The following is a 19,509-nucleotide window of genomic DNA, read 5'->3' as shown; positions in this document are numbered from 1 at the left end:
TTGGATAGGCTATTCTGTGCAAAGCTTTTGCTAGGCAGACATACATGCACTAACTGTGGTTGAGCTAGTGCGCTAAAAATAGCAGTGGCACGGGCAGTGGGATGGACTAGCTGTCCCAAGTACAATCCCACCGAGAACCCTTGGTACTTAGGGTGAGTAACCAGCCATACCACAACCCATGCCACTGCAGCTACACTTCTATTTTTAGCATTCTAGCTTCAGGAAAGCTAGCATGGGTCTGTCTATCTGAGCCGGAAATTACACCTTTAGCTCGGGTGTAGACATACCCTATGCTGAAAATAGCCTCTCCATTGGTGTGCTCTGGAGCTGTTCCAAGAAGCAATCACTTAAGCTTCATCAGAAATGCTGCAGTACTTCAGTATAGATTCTCACTACAGCGATGGGAGGGGTTTGCCTGCTGGCATAGTTAATCTGCCTACTCAAGAGGTGGTAGCTTAGTTAATGGAAGAATTCTTCTGTCAACCTAGTACTGTCTATACTGGGGGTTATGTCAGCTCAGGAGTGTGGATTTTTCACACCCCTGAGCAACGTGGCTGGGTCGACCTAACTTTGTAGCTTAGATCTGGCATTAGAGTGTTGAGAAATTATTTCTCTAAACTTTGTCCCATTGTGCCATTTGCAGACAGCTGATTTCCCCAATTATCATCATTTTGTTGGGTCTGATGTGATGCTGATGCACCTTGGTTTCTTGGTTTTGTTTGGTTAGGTCCCTTTTTATTTATTGGTACTCTGTCTAGCCATCTTCTTTCAGATACACACAGACAGAGAGATATCAGATGTCTTTTGCATCCAGTAATCATTGGAGTGGGGACAATGTGTTCCCTATGCATTTGTATGGTGCTTAGCGCAATGGGCCTTGGTCCTGAGTGGGGCATTTGGATACTATTGTAATACTACCATTATGTAATAACTAATATTCTTGATTTTGGATTGTGGCACCCCTATTAAAGTTTAAAACATTCACACTAAACAAACTCATTTGAATTATATTTGACTCTGAAGTTCCATATGCCTTGAAGGTTCTCCAAGCTACTGCTCCCTCCTCTGATTTAAATGACTGAATCTTTTGGATTCTACACTCATAGTACAAACTATTACAATTATCTGCCATTCCAGACTCTTCCTCCCTGATATAGCTGAACAGCTGTACAGGAGATAATATTCATTCTATTCCAAAAATAAGATACAAATAGAAAAATAAGAAAATAGTGAAGAGAGCCAAGTTAACTTTTCACTGATTCCTGATTGTGCTCTAATACTATTACCTCTAAATTCTGTGATTCTGAATACGTTCATAGCTAATGTATCTATTAATGTCTATTGGAGGATGATTCATACTATCAATGTCTGCTGAAGACTCAGGCCCTGATTCTTCAACCCTTATTCACATCTAGTAGAACGTACTTATGTGAGTAGACCTGTTAAAAATAAGCAAGGGGTGTAAATTATAATCTTCTGCAATGTGATGTGCTACAGTGATAAGCTTCTTCATCAGTGTTTCTTAAAACTATTAATTAACAAGTTGTTAATTTTTTTTGAACTAGCATGCAAAACAATTTGACAGTGTTTATGGTATTTTTGCTGCAGAATTTAAGTTAATAATACTATGTGAAAACTGACTCTATCAAAGTCAGTGGCAGTTTTTCCATTAACTTCAGTGGGCCAGGACTTCATCCCCTGTCTCTAATTTATTCTACTATTGTACATCTGGAATGATCAAACCATCCTGACATTGCAAATAGAATACACTATCCTGAGCAATAAGGCTATTTGTTTGAGAAGAGGATCAGCTTTGAGGCAGTTTGCATTCACCATCTGTTTGTCAATTCTTCTTGTATGAGAACCGGGACAATTCAAGTTAAAAAACAGAACAAAAACCAAAACCAAAAAAATAAACCAACACTTGACAGAACACTGAAAATAGATAAAGCAGAGGGGTTAGCAGATGGTCTTGCCATTAAAAATGGTGTGCTGTTTGAAGACCAGAAATAGCAACACATTTTTATCCTAGATATTCAGAAACAAGAGTCCACTACAGGTGAGCAAAGTAATTAATTTCTGCTTATTCTCTCTTCATTCAAAAGAATAAATAGGCTGAGGGAGGCCACTTCCTGATGTGCATGGGTAGGAAGAAAAGTTTACCCTGATTAAACTCCAGTGAGAGAGAGAAAGACAGAGAGAGAGAGAGAGAGAGATGTTTTCAACAGTTTTGATCATTCTGTGAGAACCAAGCCCAAATATTAATAAGTCTGTGCAATAGAATCACAGTGGCCTAATTCATCTTACATACAAAGTCTATCCCAAAATACTTTACAAAGTTAAACAATAGCAGTCAATGTGAATTAGAGGTTTATGCAAGGGAGAAAAATATAAAGTTTTCAATGGAAATGGAAATTTGGGATCTCTCTGTAGTTGACAACACAGAGTTGTAGCTGTACTTTTTCTGTACCTACAGTTTTTTTCTGAGGAAAAGGGGAATATCAGCTATTAAAGATAAGGCTGAAGGCCATAGTCACTCAGAAAGTGTAAACATCAATGCATAAAAATACAACCTGTGTTGTTGTTCTTCTTTTAAAAAGACTTTTAAAAAACTTTAAGAGAAAATATGTCTCTGTGTGAGGATGCATATTACTGCCTAGGTGCTGCCGGCATATGGACTCATGGGCTGTTCCTCCTCCTCTTTTGTAGTACTGCCAACCTCAAGTATTCAAAAATCATGAGTCAGGCCCTAAAATATCATGAGTTTTATTTTTAAATAATACATTTGGGGTCTTTTCATTTGTCTCCTGGTTTCTGAGCCTTTAGGGTGCTTTGCATTTTCAAGCTTTTCTTTGCAATCCTTAGGACTAGAAACTTATCTTTTTAAAAGGAAAGCTGAAATTCTCATGCAGTTTCTCAACTGAAGCAGCTGGAGTTTTGAGAAAATATCAAATATTACAAGGTTTGTGATCATATTATGGGAGTTGGCAATGCTTCTGTTGTCATCGGACACAGCTAGATCTATATAGCAGAATAAATTCTGCTACATTAGCATCTAGTTCCCCTGTTGTAGCCACCCTTTACTCTGGTTCAGAGGTCTATTCTCAACCTCCATAGGACTTAAACAACCTGTCTGTTTCCTGAAAGCAAAATGGTGGTTGTATCAGGGCAGAGACAAGTGAGGAAGTAGCCCGGCTGCAATGCAGGGATGATGTCTGTACTTTTCTGTGTTTTCTTATACTGCACTTATCACCATAGTATCTGAGCACCTTCTGTCAGTGCATTAAGCAATGTGACTACACATATGTCACTTGTTCTTTGTTCCCTCATTGCTATGTGATTATGAGAAGGAAATGTCAAAGAAATGCACCTTGAAATTGGAGCAGAAAGCAGTGAGGTTTGTGATGGTCCTTAGTTCCGGGAAAGTACATTCCCCAGTCTTGGACCAGCCCCCCAGAGAAAGTTCTGTCTCCTGTACAGATGAGCTTTATTGTTATCATTGAGCGTTCTATTGTAACAGAGGTATGTAGTTGTCAACCACTGTTTTTGTCCCAGAGCTTTAGATGGTCTTGTTATCCTTGGCACTGCCCATGAAGTGCATTGAAGATAAGAACTGAGACCTTGAACATGATTGGATAACCTATGGGAAGCCGGTATAGAGAACAGTGGACAAGTCTGATGTGCTTATGGAAATTCAGCTTCATCCAGCTGTTCTTTATCCAAGAGCTAATCTCATCCAAGCACTGGGTGGCAGTGTTCATATGCATGTTAAAGGCACTTGAGTACATGTTGTTTGATCAGTTCACCAGTGGTAGCGTGTAGATGTTGAAAAGGACTGGGGAAAGAGTTGATCCTTGTGGAACTCTACAAGTATCAGGCAGCAATTCTGCCCCATTTGCTTCTTGGGCTCCTTTGCATATACTGAGAGGCAAAGTGCCCCTTCCCTGGGTGGGTGAACAGCAGATTTCTCAGCAGCTTTTCAACTCAATAATTCACAAGAACAGAGGAAGAAAATGTACCTTCTTCTTCCTACTTGCCCCAGCTCTCTTCAGGTTGCAAGTTCCCAAGGAGTATTTCTTTTCAATGGGTCTACTCTAGTTCTTCTTCTAGCCTCATTGCTTCCTCTGGCCACTCTGATTCTACACATTGCTTCTGCACGTGTCATTCTCTCTCCTTTGGAAGGAGGGTAGAGTTCCGGATCCTCCTTCCATCCTTTATAATTTTTCATTGATATTTATCTTTTCAGAGCAAGTCAGGATGCCACCAGTCTCAGATCAATGATTCTCATCATGATATCTGGAGTGGTGGGAATAATCCCCTGAGAAATAAGTACACAAACCACAGCAAGGCAATTTGCCTTAGAGAATGTTGAAGCTACAAGGCCATAAAGCTGTCAATAGTGTTCACAGAACAGCAGATGGTATCCAGGAACTGATTGTGAACCTAGATGACAATACAGGAAGTGCTTCCCTTTCATGAAAATAATCATGATATTCTGACTAATTGCCCTCTAAGCCCATGCAAAGACCCTGTAGGATCCTCAAACTGTTATGAGATCTGGAGACCCCTTTTCATGAGTCAGCCCCTGGTTACCACCTTGGTCTGAAATTCTACTGTCCTTGTGGAAGTTGGTGCATCTCAGGAAGATCAGTGCATTAGAAAGCAGGAGGCCAAACTTCAGAAAACATCAATGTATCATCATAATAGACAGTTCTAGTGGTGAGTGTATTATAGCCCCCTGACCAGGGGCTATGCCATTTGCATCAATGAATATATCCAAAATATTAATCTTGTTTATAAACTTAGCTACACTGGATTTCAGTAAACACACTTTATTCTGAGGACATGCGTTGATCTGCCTGCTCCCAATCAACACCCACCAAATCACTCCTGAAAACCCACATGTCATTTGAGAGCTTTGCCACTGACTTCAATAAGAGTAGGACTGATAAACTCTTTTGGTCAGGAACTTTTTCCAAGTTCATATATTCATTTTTAAAACACTTTGGAGCACTGTGCCTATCCATGGTACTATGTAAGCAATTAATTACAATATTTGATACATTTTCCATATGGATTTGTGTCAATCATATCTCATTAAGTAATGAATAGGTATATTATCTGTATAATAAATATGTGCTGGGCTTTCACATTAGACAGAGAGGACTGGATGACTGGGGCAGTGATGGATGTCACGGAATCTAAGAGAGGGAAATATGGGTTTGTAAGTTGTGTGTTGCACTCAGTCTGATTATTTGGATGATAGAATTATAAATGCTGTCACTTAAAAAAAAAGATCTTCAGGACATCCAGAAAGTGTTTGAAATCATTGCTCATCTTCCTGATGTGTTTAATTTCAGAATTCAATACCAAAATCTTTTCCCCCCTCTAGGAATCCGACAGCAGCAATTATAATAAAATGCTGCAAAACTTTTCTGGGTGTTCATGCCTCAGACCTATACAAATCTATACTTTGACTTCTGGTTTGAATTGGTTCTGCACATGCCTTTGTGCTGCATGAACCAGGCAAAATTTTTATGAGGCATTATTTTTCCCCTCCAACTGTTCTTGCATTTCAGCTGTAAATTTATATATATATATATTAATTCTTGGCTCCTAATATCAGTGAGCTAAAAACTCTCCCAAAGAATCTGTTTTAGGCTGAAATTTTGGAACCAGAAATGAATGAAAAAATATATATGGGAAAAAAATCAGCTAAGTAAAGGAATAGTACATTTAGTGCAAATAAAATGTAAAGAGGAAACTAAATAATGGTGTTTAAATGGCATTTCTGAAGGAAAAATTTCTGCTAAAAGCCATGTTCACTCTTTCAGGTGGAAAGGCTACAAACTGGGAAGGAGGTATTCGTGTGCCAGGTCTTCTTCACTGGCCAGGAGTGGTACAGGCGGGTGTCCATATTGATGAGCCTACAAGTAACATGGATATATTCCCTACAGTTGTTAAACTTGCAGGGATACCATTACCCAAAGACAGGTATGGTATACATTTTCTTGTATTCCACACAGTATTTTTCATGGACCCTTTCTTCTCTTTGCTAGCTTTTATGTCTGTATTTAGTGGGAGAGAAGCATGGAAAAAGTCTGGATTTGAAATTTCGTTATTTTACCATTGTTTACAATAGTAAAATGTCTTTTTCATAGCACTGTTGTGGTATATTTTGTAGCCATGTTGTGCATGAAGACAAAATCTTTTGGACTGCCTTTTCTGAACTAGTTCATATAATTAATTTCCATCTCCTCTTGGGTGATCCCTTGGTGAATTCTAGTTCCAGCCTCTCAACAACCCTATAGACTAATCCTGCACCACTGATATCCATGGGTGCTTTGTCCATGGAGGTAGTGTGACCTCCTTTGTAAAGTGCTTTGAAATCTATGGATGGACAGTTCTGTAGAAGAGCTAGGCATTGTTCAATGAGTGCAGGATCAGGTTCCATGTTCTAGATCATCCTCCTACTCTTTGCCTTTAAACCCTCACCTCCCTTATCCTTCATAAAACATTTCAAAAAATTGTACAAAATAATGAGTAGCTCTGTAAGAAACAGTCCTCTTCCTGCAGTTTTATAGGGTGAGACCAATGGGGCATTCAAAGAAATTAAATGGATCAGCAGAATTTTTAGACCAGATAAAAGGAAAAGCCCTTATGCAGAGTATTGCAAATATATGAAGGTCACTGCTATGGAGCACATTGTGATCTGAGTTAAGTCACTGTAATGCATTGATTTTTATGGAGTTACTCTGTCTTTACACCAGTAACAGAGGTAGAATCTTCCTCTAAGGCAGAGGTTCCCAAACTTGGTCCGTGGCTTGTTCAGGGTAAGCCCCTGGTGGGCTGCGAGATGCTTTGTTTACCTCAGCGTCTGCAGGTACGGCTGCTCGCAGCTCCCAGTGGTCGCGGTTCACCATTCCCAGCCAACTCAACTGCGGGAAGTTGTTGGAAAAGCTTATTGGAGAATACCTCTTACCTGTCTCCACTCAGGCTAAAAATGGTTTACTTTTCCAAGGATAAGCTGAGGATCAAAGCGGGGATGCTAAAGTTTACAGGAACCCAGGCCTTGAAAAGGGAGGGGGGTTGGGTGAGCTAAGGGTGGCTGCCCAGAGAGCGTCAATGAGAGCTGAAAGGCACGCAAGGAGACACAGAGATGAAGAAAATATGTTGCAATCATGACAGTCTGCATCTCCCAGCCAGAGATAGGGGTTAGGTGGGATGAGAAGAATTTACACCAAGAAAGAAAAATTAAAAGTTAGATAAGGGAAAATATATATATAGAGAGAGACAGACAAAGTTCCTCCTCTATCTTGGTGGGTCCTGCGCTTATTGGCAGATTTTCTTGCCTCAGAAATTCACCATGTGGGTTGGGGAACAGCCCAGAGACCTTCCCCTCTGGAAGAACCCACAGTCCAGGTCAATTGGGAGGTTTGGGGAGAACCCAGGCCCACCCTCTACTCCAGGTTCCAGCCCAGGGCCTTGTGGATTGCAGCTGTCTATAGTGCCTCCTGTAACAGCTACATAACAGCTACAACTCCCTGAGCTACTTCCCCATGGCCTCCTCCAAACACCTTCCTTATTCTCACCACAGGACCTTCCTCCTGGTGTCTGATAACGCTTGTACTCCTCAGTCCTCCAGCAGCACACCCTCTCACTCTCAGCTCCTTGCACCTCTCACTCTCAGCTCCTCACACTCACACCACAAACTGAAGTGAGCTCCTTTTAAAACCCAGGTGCCCTGATTAGCCTGCCTTAATTGATTCTAGCAGTTTCTTCTTAATTGGCTCCAGGTGTCCTAATTAGCCTGCCTGCCTTAACTGCTTCTAGCAGGTTCCTGATTACTCTAGTGCAGCCCTGCTCTGGTCACTCAGGGAACAGAAAACTACTCATCCAGTGACCAGTATATTTGCCCTCTACCAGACTCCTGTACCCCACTGGTCTTGGTCTGTCACAATATATATAGACCTTCACTATTTTTACCCTTCACTCAGTGTGCTATGTACCTATGGGTGAAAGAATAAATAATACTTTGTTTTGAAGAAGCTGTTTTCAAGTCATTAATCAGCCACTGTCTCAGGCTCCTGCTGGAAAAGGCTTACGGATGCCAAATTCAGTTGGGCCTGTCAGGTTAACACCTTTGGAAGACAGGGAGGCTGCAGGCCAGAGATCCAGTCTAAGGGTTATTGGACCATGTAGTTCCACCCAGAGTGAGGTGCAGGAAGCAAAGCCTGTCACTTGAGAGAGATAGAAAGTGTCCTAAGTCTTAGCTCACCCAATAACTGTGACAAAAGGTATTGTGAAAGATGAAAACAGAAATTAAAATATCTTACGTGAAAGTCTCCCACCATCCTGTAAGTTCTCTGTGACCCAGTTGTCACTAATGCTATCCTTGGTCAAGGGATGAAAGAACTAATACCCTGGCTGTCACTTCTAGGGCACATTAGACTTCAAGGCTGCTAAATATTTTGCTCATCCAACTTCTCCGTAATGTTGAAAACAGTATGTTCTAATTTCCCTTCTTGGATACGAGAGGTAGGTTTAATTAGTTTGTGTCCCTGCCTTTCTTTTGATCAGTTCATAGGAGCTAATATACAGTTCCAAAGCTGTTGTGTCCTTTCCTAAATATACTCAGTAAATCATCAGCAGTGAAGAGGCTCTTTTTTTGAAGTTCTGGAGAAATACTGGTCTGTCTTCTGGTGTTTAATTTGGTCATGTAAAATGAAAATGTGCACCTGCTTAACTAAACTCAGTGCAGCTTTCCTTCTGTTCCTCCTTGGAGGTCCTACGCAAAATAATAAATACAAATAATAAAACAGGGGTCGGCAACGTTCGGCACACGGCTCGCCAGGGTAAGCACCCTGGGCCAATGGGGGCGGCGAGAAGCCGCAGCCAGCACATCGCTCGCCCGCGCCGCTTCCCACCGCCCTCATTGGCCCGGGACGGCAAACCGCGGCCAGTGGGGGGCCGCGATCGGCCAAACCTGCCGCGTCAGCAGGTAAATAAAACTGTCCCGGCCCGCCAGGGTGCTTACCCTGGCGAGCCGCGTGCCGAACGTTGCCGACCCCTGTAAAAAAATAAAGCAAAATAAGACAAAGTAATTCAGAGTTAATACATCAAGCAGAACTTATGATTACTTATTATTAGGCCAAATGGGACGCTTCTAAGAATAAGAATGAATGAGAGTGGCAGAATCTGGATCCAAATATATAAATTGTTTTAAACTTCAGGAAATCCTATCCTGGTTGAAATCAGTGGGAGTTTTGCCTGTGATTCTAAAGGGGCCAGGGTCTGACCCCATATTTTCTTCTTGGACTCTTAAAATGAACCTTTGCTTATTGAAATCACGCATAATAAATTGATAGCCATTTCTCAGATCATTCATTGCCATGAACCTAATCAGTGCAAATATCCTCCTGCAGAATTCCAGAGCAAAATGAGAAACATTTTTTGGAAGCTGCAAAATTTGGTTCCCAAGATCAAGTGTGAATGTCTGCTGTACTGAAGTTCTGGGCTAGATTGTGTCACTAGGGCATGGCCTTTACTAAGGAGAAGCATGTTGCTGTATTATCTCAAGACATTCCCAGAGAAGGAAATGTGGTTCAGGGAGTCACAATTCCCTCCCTGCTCTCCCTTTGCTCCTCAGGGAAGGTAATTTGCTGCTGGCCTATAGCACAAATAAATTAATACTCTGACAACATGCCATATGAGCTCTGTTATGAGTTCTGTTGGCTGGTGTGTTGATGGGGCAGATTAAAATCTCTATCCATTCCCCACCTTTCCCCCGTTATTCTCCCCTACCTGCCCAGGCTAGTTGACTTGTAGCACCTCAACTCCTGTGTGGCTAAACTCAAGGCCAAGCTAGCTTTCTGAAGGGGCATATTTCCCCGTATGCACCTGCACAGTCATGCAGCCCAAAACATCTTAGCCATCTGAGATTGTTGGAGTTTATTAGTATTCATTTATACAGTTTATCTGACACTCTCAGTGAAATGATGTTCAAAATTAATTATGACTTTCAAAGTGAAAAAAAAAGTAATTTTTTTTCCATGGGAAAAATAGGAAGGAACATCACAACTGGCATCCAGAACTACTTTATGAAGTGACTATTTTTAACTGTCCATTAAAACTCAAATTAGATAGCTGCAGAATTAGTTCATCATATGTTGTTAGAATATTCAAGCTACTTTGAGTTCAATAAAGCAGGGTCACTTTTTAATTTTACATGGCAAAAATGAGCACCAGCTGATACGCCAGACTGGTATTTCTTCACAGCTGCAGTGAAGAGACACTCTGCTGCTGATGATTTATTGAATGCTTGTAGAAACAGACAAGACAGGTTTAGGATATGAAAAATTACATTCTTGCCCCGGGACATCCATTACAAACAATCACTCTGTCAGATCCTTGGTGGTCTTGATGTGTGCAGATTTTATGGACATAGATCTCATGCTCTCTGAGTGGACACTAAGCCCCTAGGAATGTTTTTTTTGTTTTTGTTTTTCCTCTTTTCCTGTGATGCCCCCCCCCCACCCCACACACACCCACCAGTTTCTCTGCTTTAACCTCTGCCATCAAATTGCTTTGTTGCCACCACAGTCCTTCTAGGTGAAGAGAAGTGGAAAGAACTACATGCCATAATTACTGCTCCACAATAGCTCAAAACAGGTTATTGTGAAGCATGAAGCACCCCAGCGGCTGGATCACTCAGCAGCAATCCTCTGAACTCTCTCCAGCCAACAAATAGGTTTAGATCTGGGGGAAGATACACGTCAGAGAGGAAGACCCAAAAATGAGGTTCTAGGAGGGGAAAGATAGCAGGCCCTGGGGGATTAAGTAGAAAAGGGTTTAAGTAGAAAAGAAACACACGTCCTTAGTAAAGAGGCTGGAGGGGGAGGGTAGCAGAGGCACCTTCTTCTCCTATCCTCATCCTTGCAGCAGCCAAAAAATAGAAAAGGAACCGAATAAGGAGATTTTCACCCACGTGCAATGAGTTACCTCTGAGTCTGCCTACATTTGATGAGTCATTCCTGGGTTCCCTCTGAGACCATGTTTACTAGAGCCGGCTCCAGGCACCAGCCCACCAAGCTTGTGCTTGGGGCGGCACCTGGAGGGGGGCGGCGCGGCGCGGCACTCCGGCTCCAGTCGCCGTGGAGAGCGGAGCCCCCGCTGGGCTCTCCGCCCTCCCCCCCGGCGCTCTGGCCACCGGGGAAAGCGGAGCCCCGGCCGGGATCTCCGCCCTCCTCCCAGGGCTCCGGCCGCCAGCGGAGCCACGCGGGCTCGCCGCCCTCCCCCCTGCACTCCGGCCGGTCAGGGAGAGCGGCCCGTGGCCGGGTTCGGCGCCCTCCCCTGCCGCGCTGGGGCGGAGGGCGCGGCGGGAGGCTTTTTTGCCTGGGGCGGCAAAAAAGCCAGAGCCGGCCCTGATGTTTACACTAGCATTTATATTGGCAAAACTTCTGTCATGAAGGGGTATGAAAAGGTCCTGCAACTTGTGTCTGTTTCTATGATAGTCAGCCCCTGTTCCAGCCTATCTCTGCTCCTATCTCAACGAGCTATTGCGTGACTCTCATTCCATGAATCAGACCGGAGGACCCTAAGGGGTAGGAAAGGAGTTTCTAATTTTATCAGACACTTCCTAGTCAGGGAGTGATATCAAAAATGGAACCCTAAGTGGAGGCCAGGGACAACATTGTGGTAGAAGCCTCAGTATCTTCTCCCTCCTCATTAGCTAGGAGTGAGTACTGAGCTCACCATGGTGGTGGTCCATGATTTCCAAACTTTTCTCTTCAGTTTCTGGCCAGTAGGTTTAATTTTCCAGCTAGTAATTACCTGGCAATTTTTTCAAGCATTGGTTGTAATAACAGGGAATTACATAATTAAAATTTACATAGAAGCTTAAAAGTTCAACTGTTTTAAAAACTGTTTTTACAGGATGTCCTTCAAAAAGCTGAAAGAATAATACCCTTGCTGATCTATGTATGTGCGTGAATTAATCTCTTTTAAAAACTGTTGTAAAACTTGTTATTCACACAATGCCAAAACCATGTATTGTGATTATTTTTTTCCTGTCAGTTCATTCTTAGCAACTTGATAGCTTAATGAATTGAAACTGTCATGTTTTGCTGATTATATAACTCCTTTCCCATCTAAATGGATGGATTCCTTCAAAGCATGATCAGATATGTCCAGCAGCTGTTAGAGAACTATTTCTATTTGGTGACCATGCAGTTCATCCCTTAACGTGTATTCTGAAAATAATTCATTTCAACTTTGGAATCATTGCATTCATATTTAGTTCAGCATATAGAATACATTCAGGTAGTGCCCTGGAGGTTACTTTAATGAACGTCCCTAGCCATAAAAGCTAGGGACATTGGGCAGAGTCAATGGCATGTGATGAAGATTTCACTTACCTGTCCCAAAGCTACCACAGCAAATCTACTTTTTTAAGCAGCATTAAGGGCTATACATGTTTGTGTATCTAGAGGCCTGTGTTCCAGAAATTTACTCACATACAGCTCAACTATTTCCAGACCAAAAATAGAGAGAATGGGGTGGGAAAGCCAACTAGCCACAAAAAGCAAAAGGCAATATTAACGTGCCTGTGAATAATGTAGAACTCAAGGAGAAAAAATGTCAGCAGGGTTTGCTCCAAATTCACCAATTTGTTGTGTCCCTTCAAGTCATGAAAATAAGGCTAGCTCTAACACTTCAGCCTTCATGGTGGAATGGCACTTGCACTATTAAGAAATGGAAATGCATAGTTAGTTTTTTCTCAGCCAGGAAAGGCTTGGGTTATTCTCCCTGACTTTGAAATGCTTTCTTATTCAGAATTATTGATGGACATGATCTGATGCCCTTGCTTCAAGGGAAAATTCTCCGATCCAAGCATGAATTTCTCTTCCATTACTGTAATGCATATTTAAATGCAGTGCGCTGGCATCCAGGAAACAGTAAGTAAACTTGCCTGTTCACATATTAAATATTTCATATAATTTTTATTGCAACTTGAAAAGAATCAGAAAAAAGCCTCAGGCTATGGTTACAAAAAATTGCTTAAAGTACTGGGGGTTTTTCTTCATCTTTTTTATACCTTTCTCCTTTTTTTATCCAGAAAACACATCTAGCTACACAGCCAATTTATTATTTGACATTAATTTGATGCTGCATAACAAAGTTTTATATCAACACAGTGCTGAGACCTACAGTGACTGAATATATTTTCTAAATTTTTATTTGTTTAGAGCAGAGTTTCTGATTCATGATGTTACATTTGAGTCAGGGCCAGATATTATTTTTTAAATAAAATTTACAGCTAATAAGAATGTTTGCTGGACATCTTAGTGGGTATTATGCCAACTGGACAATTTTTACTATTGAAAGCAGCAAAGTATAAAGGAACCACTGGGAAAAAGTCACAAATCCGAAGTGAATTATTAGACTTTTCATGCTTTTATGAACACTATAATTGTGCTTTGAAGGCCAAGGAACTAAACATTGCTCACTGATCTAGTTCTTTTTATCAGCTAAGTTTTCATGGTGGCAGATGCCGTACTAACACCAACCTGTTGCCCTTCCTATAAAAATCCCTGTGCTGAAGGAGTCGCTTTCTCATTTAGGTGACAATATGCAGTGCTTGTCCCAGATCAGTTGACACTCATGGTGACAATTATAAAAAGGCTTCAGAATGTTGACATGACACAAACCTTTTGCACTGGGCATCACCATGCATGCTGTCAATTTCAATGCTTTTCAGCAGGTTTGTTAGCATGTCAGGAGAGGTGTATTTAAGACTCTGATTCGTAAACCTCAAATAATTTGGAGGTTTGGTATGAATAATCATCTATACATCTTATCCCAAACTTTTCATAATCACCTTGGATTGCATATGGGGATGAAAATCCTGGAAGATGACAGGATTGATGCAATTAAAAACAGATATCAAGATGCTACACATGTAAGTAAGGCTTTAGGAAAGAAATGCATGAAGTGTTGTATTTGAGAACAAGTACACGATCATGGAATGAAAGAGTGTTGTAATGCATAATCATGCAACATGAAGATGTGATTATACCATCTAGGTACAGCACCGCATCCAGGGCAGGGTATAACTGCACTACCCTACGGGGAGCAGGGGACGCAGTGTGTTTCTCAGAATTCCCAGGTCTGTAGAGGTTGTTTTCTCACTACCACATGTGACGCTGTATGGAATATGTGGGACACTTTATGATATTGCTGATACCAATATTATAAATTTGTAATGAATCATGCCAGATATCTCGTGTGGGATATCTGCAAAAATTTTATAATTTGCCAAGTCTGATAATCTTTTTAATATGTTTGTATCACCTTTGTATTATGAGTTATAGATATATAAGGTATATCTGTATTTACAAACTTGTGCTGTGCATCTGGGCGACACCCCCAGACAGACTGGCGGCAGCACTGCCAAGCTTGCTTTATGGCCCATCAAGGGACATCAGCTGTACAGCGAACAAATTGAAAGGGTCAGGGCTACACCTTATGACTCAGCAAGGCATGCAGGGGCATGCCTATGGACAGAACACTAAGGCTTCCATAGGGTTGCCAACTTCCTAATTGCACAAAACTGAATACCCTTGCTCCACCCCTTCCCCGCCCTTTCCCCAAGGCCCCACCTCTGCCCCACCCCTTCTCTGAGCCTCGCCCCCACTCTCTCGCTTGCTGTTCCCCACTCTCACTCACTCGCTCATTTTCACCAGGCTGGGACAGGGAGTTGGGGTGTAAGAGGGGGTGAGGATTCTATTTGGGGGTGTGGGCTCTAGGATGGGGCCAGGAGCAGGTGTGGGGTGTGGGCTCTGGGTGGGAGTTTGGGTGAGGGAGGGAGTTCAGGGCTGGGGCAGGGGGTTAGGATGCGGGAGGGGATGCAGGCTGCGGGTGGTGCTTACCCTCAGATGGCTCCCGAAAGTGGCCGGCATGTCCCTCGGCTCCTAGGCAGCCAATGGGAGCTGCAGAGCTGGCGCTCAGGGTGGGGGCAGCACACAGAGCCCCCCTGGCCATCCCTCTGCCTAGGGGCCGCAGGGATGTGTCGCCACTTCTGGGGAGCCAGGTAGGGAGCCTGTCAGCCCCACGCCAACCGGACTTTTAATGGTGCAGTCAGCGGTGCTGACTGGAGCCACCAGGGTCCCTTTTTGACTGGGTATTCCAGTCAAAAACTGGACACCTGGCAACCCTAGGCTTCCAGGCTATGTGCTGGGTAGCTTGTGTTTGGAACAAAGAAAATACATAGTGCATGGCAAAACCCTATAAAAGGCAGCTGCATCTTCTCCATTTTGTCTTCAGTCCTACTTCTTGTCTTCAGTCCTGCTTCTTGCCTCTGGAGGAACTTCGCTACAAACTGAAGCTCTGTATAAAGGACTGAATGACCCATCCAAGCTGTGGATGTATTCCAGAGGGACTTTCAAGCCACAAAACTCACCAATACTGTTAAGAACCTGGTATATGGACTATGAAGTCTTTGTATGTATGTGGTTGCATTACCATTTAACAACCCTCTTCTTGTTCTTTCTTTGTAATAAACCTTTAGTTTTAGACACTAAAGGATTGGCTGGCAGTGTGGTATTTTGGATAAGATCCAACCTAATATTGACCGGGCAAGGTGGCTGGCCCTTTGGGGTCAGAAAAACATTTTGTATAGTGAGCAGAGTTTTAAAATAACTTTTCACTCTACTGGACCTAGGTGCTGATTGGGAGCCAGAGAAGTGGAATGCAATAAAGGGGCTGGGTGATTTCTTTTCTTTTCTTGATGACCAGTGTGGGGATCAGAAGTACTGTTTGTGACTGGTTGGGGAGTTTAACTTCAGTGTTACGCACCAATCTTGCGAGTATCTGCTCTCCCTTTTGCAGCCTGCCCTGACCTTGGCATTTCCAGTGAGGGCTGTCCTAGGCACCACCGAGTCACACCATGCATCTTTGTGGGGTGGAGTTCTCGCTCCTTCTCCTGAGCAGCTAGTCAGCTTTTGTGTCTCTTGGGGAAGAGGGGTGAGTGGAGAGGGTTGGAGCAATGGACCCTTATCTTCCTAACCTCTATAATGACTAGAATAGAGCAGTCCCTCTTATTCCCAGAATTCATGGACTGCAATTTTTCAGTACTAAGATGTGCCATACAAGGGTGGCAAGAATTCTGTTTGCATCCTCCCTCCATGCTGCGTAGCAAAACAGAGCTAGGCCGAATCTGGCCATAAAGTTTGCTTGATGTCACTTTTGTATGGAAGTATAGTAGCAGCTTGACAATCATGCAGAGTATAATTCTGGGAGCACAAGCAGGTGGTAGCTAAACATTCTTCTTCTCTCCCTTTTGTGTCAGTTTCTCTGGAGAGTGTTCAGTTGTCATTGACACCACTCTTTTCCAATCCCAGCTCTTCATAAATGCCTTTTCTTTGGAGACAATAGAGCAGCATCCGTAAAGATCTTTGCTCAAGCCAGTAAAAGGTCCTTCACATTGCTTATCTCACTCCAACATGTTACTGTTGTATAGAAAGAGACTCTATGTACTTCTCAAGCTTGTTGCTCTAGTACTCAGCTGATGTAATCAGCATTCCTATGGGCACTCACCTGGCACAATATAGTATTTTCCTCACTTCTGATTTCTCAATAGCTCTCTGTGGCAGTGATATTGTAAAAAGTTCCTGATATGTTCAAAATACAGTATATTATTAATTATTGCTCTTTAACTGCTCCCAACTGCTCTTATTGGCATTTTGACCACTAGTTTCATATGCAATTCTGAATTTTATTATTACCATTTGTGACAATCAGAGTCCAGACATCCCAAGGGGAAAAGAGGGGATCTGAACCCCAAAAATAAGCAGTTGAATCAGCTGATTGTATATACAATTGTTGTACTATAAGTAAAGTATCATATAAAAACTGATGATGTGCTGCTCATGAATATCATTGTGTGATGTATGTACAGATGGTGTGTAAAGAGTGATGCATGTGTGCTGGAAAAATGTTCCTATAATATGTTGTGGGAGCAGACTTGATAAACAAAGGAATGTTGTTTTGCCAGTGTCTCCAATGTAAATGGAACAAGGTGATTCCAGAAACAATGGAAGTTAGATAGAAGTCACCAGGAGAATGGGAAGTCAATAGCTGGTGAGAAGAACTTTAGCTGGGGATACACTTGAAAAGAATACATTTAAAAGGTTTACTGGATTCTAAAAAAGAAGGGGAGAATTAATTCATGGGTATCCTTAAAAAAGGCCTAGAAAACTATAAAATGCTATCCTATCATACTCACTTAACCTTCTTGCATTCAAGTATCAGAGGGGTAGCTGTGTTAGTCTGGATCTGTAAAAAGCAACAGAGTCCTGTGGCACTTTTAAGACTAACTCTAACTCAGGAACCAATCCATGCAACAAACCTCAATGCCAACTCTGCCCACATATCTACACCAGCAACACCATCACAGGACCTAACCAGATCAGCTACAACATTACCGGTTCATTCACCTGCACATCCACCAATGTGCCAGCAATGCCCCTCTGCTATGTACATTGGCCAAACTGGACAGTCACTACGTAAAAGGATAAATGGACACAAGTCAGATATCAGGAATGGCAATATACAAAAACCTGTAGGAGAACACTTCAACCTCCCTGGCCACACAATAGCAGATGTAAAGGTAGCCATCTTACAGCAAAAAAACTTCAGGACCAGCCTCCAAAGAGAAACTGCTGAGCTTCAATTCATTTGCAAATTTGACACCATCAGATCAGGATTAAACAACGACTGTGAATGGCTAGCCAATTACAGAAGCAGTTTCTCCTCCCTTGGTGTTCACACCTCAACTGCTAGCAGAGCACCTCACTCTCCTTGATTGAACTAACCCTCGTTATCTCCAGACTGATTCTTGCCTGCATATTTATACCTGCCTCTGGAAATTTCCATTACATGCATCTGACAAAGTGGGTATTCACCCACGAAAGCTTATGCTCCAATACATCTGTTAGTCTTAAAGGTGCCACAGGACTCTCTGTTCCTTCTTGCATTGTGGTTTGCATGTGGGCACAAACCCAAGCCTGCATAACAAAAATGAAATGTATGCAAGTATCAAAGTATTAATTTCTTTCTTGTCTTTGTATTTTATGTACTCTTTAGAAAATATGCTTCGGCCTCATAAACTCTGCAGTGTCTGTAATGGCTGGTCCTGCTAGGGATTGCATTTGTCCAAAAGGAAGAGCTTCCAGCTTCATTTGTCCAAGAGTAAAAGTTTTGTAAGGATTGAGCATTTAAGGTTCCAGAATGCCAGCATGCAAAATATCCTGTGTATGCACTCACATCTCTGGCTAATTTAAATTTAATTAAAGGGTTGCAAGCCCCACATGACTATGTATAGTGCCTGCACACCAGAATGGAGGTGGTCAAGCTTTATTTGAAAAGAATTTCCAAGAAAAGGATAACAACCAGATCTTTTTTGTACATACAGAGATGCTTAGGAAACCAATGCTAATACAAAAGAGCCCTGTATGAATCTCCACCGTCTTCCCTCTAGCCAGCTGCAGTTGTGGAAGATGCTTGAATTACTGCAGATCTAGGTTTTACCAGAAGGAGGGAGACATGTAGTACTTATCTGGACAAAAGGAAAATAAAGATAAATCATTTGATTTATTTTCTTAAATAAACTAAATGCACTGCAACAAAAGACTGAATCCTTAGTACAGTAGCCTTTTTCAGACTGACATCCAAATGGATATTTAGGATATATGTATCCTCAACACCCAGATGGTTAATTGGATTGATCTCCAAATAATACAGAGTAGAGTCAGAGAGCCTATGAATGAGCTGCATACTTTGATGGCTGATCTTCCCTTCACTGTATTTCACCAGGACAAAGCTGTTCTGCATCCTTTTACAAATCTGTTTCTGAGGTCCACCAAAACCAAGCCATTTGGCTGTGTTTTCTTTTTAAAACCCCATTGTCAACCAAGAGATGCTAGGTTCCATATCCTATCTAGAGTATTGCTAGTCTATTGTGCTATTTTATATTGAGGTTCTTATACTGAGCCCACTACTGTGGTATCGGAGTGGCTCTTACTAGTGTGTTACATGATTTGACTAGAATCTGCCATATGTGGTTCTCTTCTTTTTTCCTGTCCTCACCCCAGGGAGAAAATTGTGTTTGGATTCTTTTATATTTCTTTTTAAATTATTGTTTGTTCTTATTTAGATAAGACTAAGGCATTAGGAGTTAAAGTGTTTTGTAGGCTTTGGGAGCCAATGTAAGAGGAATGTAATTTCCATGCAGTGCCTGTCAAGGTGGATCAGATTATGCATTGAGACATGTTATGCTTTAACTGAAAATCTGATCATCTCTTTGCTAGGGTTCTGATAGAATCAATGGCCTTCCTTCATACTGTTTCCATCTTAGAAAGCTGCAGGGCTGCTACCAGTTCTGATCACACATTTACATAGCACCTTTCTCGATGTGGCATCTAGGTCTGATGCTCACTTTGGGAGGGCAGT

The 19,509-nt window shown here is 42.2% G+C and overlaps 1 protein-coding gene across 13 annotated transcripts in view; it reads left to right on the top strand.

The window, feature by feature from the left end:
• The window catches only part of STS (steroid sulfatase), a 175,420-nt gene that overhangs the window by 110,685 nt on the left and 45,226 nt on the right, over positions 1-19,509 (top strand). For 10 of the 13 annotated variants that reach the window (XM_065580737.1, XM_065580738.1, XM_042840860.2 and 7 more), the window contains 4 exons: positions 5,835-5,994; positions 12,835-12,956; positions 14,085-14,167; positions 15,325-18,440. In XM_065580737.1, coding sequence (XP_065436809.1) covers positions 5,835-5,994; positions 12,835-12,956; positions 14,085-14,167; positions 15,325-15,699 — 740 coding nt within the window. In that variant the 3' untranslated portion in view covers positions 15,700-18,440. Of the gene's footprint in view, positions 1-5,834; positions 5,995-12,834; positions 12,957-14,084; positions 14,168-15,324; positions 18,441-19,509 lie in introns of those variants that run through there. The other 3 variants (XM_065580728.1, XM_065580736.1, XM_065580735.1) reach the window with 2 other exon arrangements.

This window comes from Chrysemys picta, chromosome 1 (assembly GCF_011386835.1).
Source record: "Chrysemys picta bellii isolate R12L10 chromosome 1, ASM1138683v2, whole genome shotgun sequence".
NCBI classification, from domain to species: Eukaryota; Metazoa; Chordata; order Testudines; family Emydidae; genus Chrysemys; species Chrysemys picta.
This window is presented reverse-complemented; position numbering and strand designations above follow the sequence as displayed.